The following is a 6,000-nucleotide window of genomic DNA, read 5'->3' as shown; positions in this document are numbered from 1 at the left end:
GAGATGGGTTATCTTTGATGGCCGTTGTCTTCTCCTGGATAACATAATCGGGTCAATACTAGATAAAACTGACATACATGTACTTCAAACACACTCAAGTGGAATGGCAAATGGCTATTAAAACTAAGATACAGCAAGAGCTATGCATTCAAAAACCGGCTTAAAAATTTTGAAACTATAAAGAGATTGGAAATTATTTTGATCAAAGCTCAAGAACCGAATGAAAAAGCTATAGATAAAAACGTGGTTACACCACTCGCTAAGGTTGCGATATAATATTAGAACAAAAGGCAGCGGTAATTTTGAAAAGCTTGAAAAATTGCAATATTGAGTTGCCAAAAAATTACACTAATGCAGACTTTCTAGTAAATTATATTAATTACAAAGAACCTTAGTTGTGATACATTGAAATAATGCAAGTAGTAACTAAGTCTATGAGGAAATGATCTTACCGGTAATTTCAATTTATGTCTAACAAAAGCAGATTAAACTGAAGTCTCTGATACCCTCAATGTTTAACCTTTGATTGAATGCACATCAATGTGTTGAAATGGTGCATATACACACGAACTAGGCTAAAAACAGTTTTTATTGAGAAATTGATGGAAAGTTGGCAACAGCAATGTTTCGGGCAGGGTTCTCCCCAGCTGGGGAAGACTGCCCTAACAATTTTCAGCCTGCTCATCTAAGCTAACCCTTACACCAATTCAGCAGCACAATTTGTACACTGAACATTAAATGAATGTGCAATGGAAGGCCGAGAAATTTCTTTACAACTTCATATATTCTGCTAGCGGTTATCATGTACAGATCTTATAATCTGACTTGCCATTATTTGGAGCTAAGAAAAATTCTTTTCAATTTGCTAAATTTGAGCACAATTTTGAATTTTATCAATATATTAGATAAATGCCCGGCGTTGCCCAGGTAATAAAAGTCTTTTCAGAAAAAATTTATTTTTATTTAACAAATGACAACAGTTAACATTCTACCTTTCAAACTTCATATCATGGGAAATGGTTTGAGCAGTTCAAATAAATCAAGAGATAAAATAAAACAAATGAAAAGGTTTTCAAACTTTGTCAAACAACTGCAACTTTCAAACTTCGTATTATGAAGACAATGTTTTGTGTAGGTCAAATAAATTGAAAAAATCAAATAACTATAAAAGTGTTTAAATGTAAATGTGAAATAATTAGCAAGTAATAGCTACATTAAGTTTGTTTTGTTACAATTACAATAAAAGATGATTTGGTGAGGGTACAATAAATTACGAAGTGAGAAAACAATAAAAATCCTTAATATGTTGAATTGAATAGTAACAATGAATGCATAGAAGTGTGTGTGTATAAAAAAAGGTTACTGTTCCACCAGAAGCTATCTATCAAAACAATGAATACGACGGATACTGGTACCTCTCGATACTGGTACAAATGCAAAAATGAGATATCGGACTGTCTTTGCATGGTACTTTGTCTGACTGAACGGAGAGAGAATGTAGAGGCTATTCCTACATGAGATAAAACAATTTAACTATTGAACTTTACGAAAAACTGGAAATGGAAGTGTAACACATATTTGAAATGGCACATTTAAAAATTACAAACTAAACAAATAGGTGATAGTAGCAAAAATATGTTTTTAAACAATTTCAAAAAATAATTCAATTCAAATGACAAAAGGTAATAGTGGTTAATAATCAAAAGTGCACATTTGGCAAGCAAATTTGCACCGTATGCGTGCTCATACGGTATATGGTATATGACAAGAGCAAAATAATGCTAAGGACTGTATAGCTCAGTGGTTAAGCGTGTGATTTAAAAATTGTGGTTGCAATAACCATGTGTTCAAATCCAGCGAGCAGTGAGCTTTGAAATCCAAGACTTTAATAGTTATAGCTGGACAGACAGACATCCTTACAGACGACGACAAACTATGAGATTTATGAATGTTGTACAAAAGCCCATTGCACCGATTCATGTTCGCTAGAGTATACATCCAAAACCTCCTAACTCATATAAGCTCTCAGTTATGAGAGCTTATATGAGTTATGAGCTCGTAACTCAATAAAAATTGAGTTACGAGCTCTATTTATTGCAAACCCAGTTTCCATAACGGCCTTAGGTTAAACAGTATGTTATAAATCTGCAAATTTATAAAATAAAAAATGATCTATCAAATGTTGATAAAATAGATTAAAAAAGCAAGGGGAATATACTATCAATGCTTTTAATAACTGCAGAAACCAAAATATAAAACCATTTGAATATAAATGGTATTTATTTAGCATCGTTAGCTACTGTGCTGCCGCTACAAGTTTTGGGATCATTGTCGCTTTCTCCCGCTTTACCTTTTGGGTTTCTAACTTCATCTTTACTGTCTTCTAACCTAAAATCTTTTCCATTGATGAACCAGTTAATATTAGCATCAAAGTAAATTTTCGGCAAAGCTAGTATAAATTTAGGCCATCTCAAATAGTTTCACAGAAACAAAGGCAAACTGTTACAACTGGGAACAAAGAATAGCTTTATAAGAATAGTACAAATTATATCGTTTTAACTCAAACTGAACATCGGTTGCTATAATGAAAACGTGTCGACTGTTTAAAGGATTTTAACAGGGTCTACAAAATTCCGAATTTTACAAGATTCGTATCGAGGGCATGAAAGGATAACACCAAATTTTCGCCCCATCCTAGAACACTTCCCTAGGTCACAATTCCTAGAGAGCACCCTGGTTCCAGGTAGCCAACTCATTAGCAAACTGTATTTTTGCACAGTGAATATATAGTAAAGGTACAATAACAGCAACACATGCGTACAGTAGAATATTGCACATAAAATTTATTTTTATTTAATATATATAACAACAGTTACCATTCTAACTTTCAAACTTCATATCAGGAGAAAAGTGTTTTGTGCGGTCTAAATAAATTAAGAGAAAAAATAAACCAACTGTAAAGGTTATTAAACTTTGTTAAACATCTGTAACTTTCAAACTCCACATCATGAGGAAAATGTTTTGTGCAGGTCAAATAAACTGAAAAACAAAATAAAACAACTATAAAAGTGTTTAAATGTAAATGTGAAATGATTTTAAAGTCTTCATAGTGTAGATTGGTAACACCCTGTTTAGATAGTTTTGCAGTAGAAACTGGGCTGCATTGGTTCATCACACAAGTTGTAACAAGTCCATCTAGTCTTTTGAATGTGAATTGCATACTGAGCTTATCTATCACAGAAATTCAGAATTTTTGGTTGCCATGTGCATTAGAAGTCAATTGGCATCACGGGCGCTTGTCCTTTTGCTGTCATTGGAGCCACTTAGTTCCTAAGACTAAAATTTCATAGGCATTCCTAACTGATAAAGAAGCAGATTGTATGTAACGTGTTGTGTAGATCATTAAAAAACTAGGCTTGAGATCTTTGTTAATATTTGGCGCTCGTAAGCTGCATATCATATAATCAATGTGTTCGGTGAATGCTGAACCATGTTATTTGATGTGTCTATAAGTGGTCCACAATAAGAACCATTGGAATAATTGCCATGTTGGCAAAGCGGTCAAAGCCATATAGGGAGGATAACTCCAGGTTTATGGATGCTTGTGGGCTTCAGTTTAATAGTCACATTAGTCAGTTGGCCCTTTATGTGCTCGCTATTGTATTTTATGTTTGAATTAAAAGTTTTAGCAAATAGTTTATTTATATTTTGCTTTGTGCTCCTTATCTATCTATATATATTTTTTCTCAAAGTTTGTCATCTGTCCAGCTATAGCTATTAAAATCTTGAAATTAAAACCATGTTGCAAGCTGGATTTGAACTCACGGTAATCGCAGCTGCATGTTTCAAACCACACACTTAACCATTGAGCTATACAGTCCTTAGTTTATCTTTGCGCTTATCATATACCGTATATCGTAAGCACATTATTGACTTATTAATTGAAACTCTATTAACTCTAGGAAACACGATGCTTTTTTGTGAACTTCTATTTCCAGTTTTTCCTAAGGTTCGATCGCGAAACTTATAAAGGCTAAATACTTTCACAATTTTATTATCTCGAGAAGGAATAGTCTCTACATTTTCTTTTTGTTCGGTCAGACGAAGACAGTACGATATTTCTTTTTTTACATTTGTACCGGTATCGAGAGGTCCCAGTATCGTTGCATTCAAAGTTTTGATGAATAGCTTCTGCTAGAACAGTAACCTTTTTTATACACACACACTTCTAGGCATCAATTGTTATTATTAATTCAACATATTAAAGATTTTTATTTTGTTTTCTTAGTTCGTATTAATTGTATCATTACCAAATCATATTTTATTGTAATCGTAGCAAAACAGAGTTAATTTAGCTATTACTTGTACATATGTTCTATTCCCCGATACAATAAAACGGCATCTACCCTTTCTTTAACTAAAACCGTAACACGAAGATAAACATTTGTGATAGAATTTTCACATGTGGTATTCTAATAGTTATGGATTAATATTCTACCAGTCAGTTGATCATCTCCCCACATTAGGTAAGACTAAATAACAAGAATACCTGAGCAGGTGTCTGAGACAAAAGGCTTTTATCAAGACGTGAAGAAGACATGAGGTTGGACTTGAGAGCGTGCTGTACCTGAAGGAGTCTTTCTGTCGGAGTTTCAGTTGGAGCATTAGAAACAGGAGCGTGTGTCTGCGCATAAATTTGTTTCCAATGGAGCATAATAAAAATAACCAACAGAATAAAGAGATCTAAAAATGGTACTCCAAGAGTTACTATATCCCCTCGCATATAAGCCATCTCGCATATAAGCCGACCTTAAAAAAACAGCCTTGAATCAAGGAATTTATAAAAATTCACATATAACTGACCCTATAAATCGTAACGCACCGTACGTACCTATCAAAGCAAAAGGTTGCGGAAATGGAGCAATTTTGCAGGCTTAGTACAAAATATTTCTGATTGGTGAGTAGTTGTATAATTAGCTTATCGCATCTCCGCTTAATGGAAAGGAAATAATCCTATGTTTGCGTTGAGCCTATAGAAAACATGTTTGCATCTTAAGCGTTTGCATCTTAAGCGTTTGCATCTTAAGCGTTGCACCAAACACATTTTTATAGCTATTTCTTCTCCGTGATGAGCAGACATATAGGTTTCGGCAAACTATAGATCAAAAAATTTCCGATGATTAGCTATTGGGCGATAGTAGTAGTGACAGTGAGTATTCATTTTTTAACAGTAATAATAAAACTGTAAGCTACAGTGGTAACTCGTCTAACTCGGAACATGCTTTACATGTCAACCACGATAGTATAAAGAGGACACAAAAGTATCGCAACTGATTTTGCAACACATTTGTGGTCTTTTTATGGCATCAGATAATATAAAATTTTATGCTAATTAATTTGGTTAAATGTTATGATAACCTACATGTGCCAATGTCCAATATGTGGTTTGGCCGAATATTTAATTGCCTCCGCAAAAAATTTATTTGGTAGCAAAAGAGTTAAGTAATGGTAGTGGTAACTATTATTGTTATGTTGTACTTTTATTAAAAAAGTTTAGTTAATAAAGGTTCGAGTTGTAATTGTTGAAATTAAGTGAGCATAATATCATTTCGTTTGCTTTCAATCATTGTTGACCCCTTAGTTTATTAAAAACAAATTTGCCATACCTGCGAGGATATACGGTAGTACAACTAGCGGTTATGAGCTAATATTAGGGGGCACATGTTATATACAGTGGTGTACGAAATAAACTGGACATCTTTGTTGAAAAACTAACATGCTCATTTACAGCACCGTTACTCATTGTAAATTTAGTCAATAACTATAAATTATATCACCATTATAATGTGTATATCAAGTCGATGTAAAATTATGTTTTTGAATGCCAAATTCGTAACATGACATTATTTTAATGGTTGGAGATAACAATCTGTATAGATATGATCACATCACATACTTTTTTATCTGCTGACTTCCAGACATATTTAAACACTCCTTGAC

At 33.3% G+C, this 6,000-nt stretch overlaps 1 protein-coding gene across 1 annotated transcript in view; it reads right to left on the bottom strand.

Annotated features, from left to right (window-relative positions):
• LOC137394211 (serine-rich adhesin for platelets-like) overlaps window positions 1–6,000 on the bottom strand; it is a 46,340-nt gene that overhangs the window by 28,395 nt on the left and 11,945 nt on the right. The window contains exons 6-7 of the mRNA XM_068080932.1: window positions 4,550–4,684; window positions 1–34 (exon numbers count right to left, since the gene is read on the bottom strand). The exon at window positions 1–34 is cut by the window's left edge and continues 681 nt beyond it. Coding sequence (XP_067937033.1) covers window positions 1–34; window positions 4,550–4,684 — 169 coding nt within the window. The remainder of the gene's footprint in view (window positions 35–4,549; window positions 4,685–6,000) is intronic.

This window comes from Watersipora subatra, chromosome 4 (assembly GCF_963576615.1).
Source record: "Watersipora subatra chromosome 4, tzWatSuba1.1, whole genome shotgun sequence".
In the NCBI taxonomy this organism is placed as follows: Eukaryota; Metazoa; Bryozoa; class Gymnolaemata; order Cheilostomatida; family Watersiporidae; genus Watersipora; species Watersipora subatra.
Note: the sequence above shows the minus strand (reverse complement) of the source record. Positions and strands in the feature narration are given on the sequence as shown.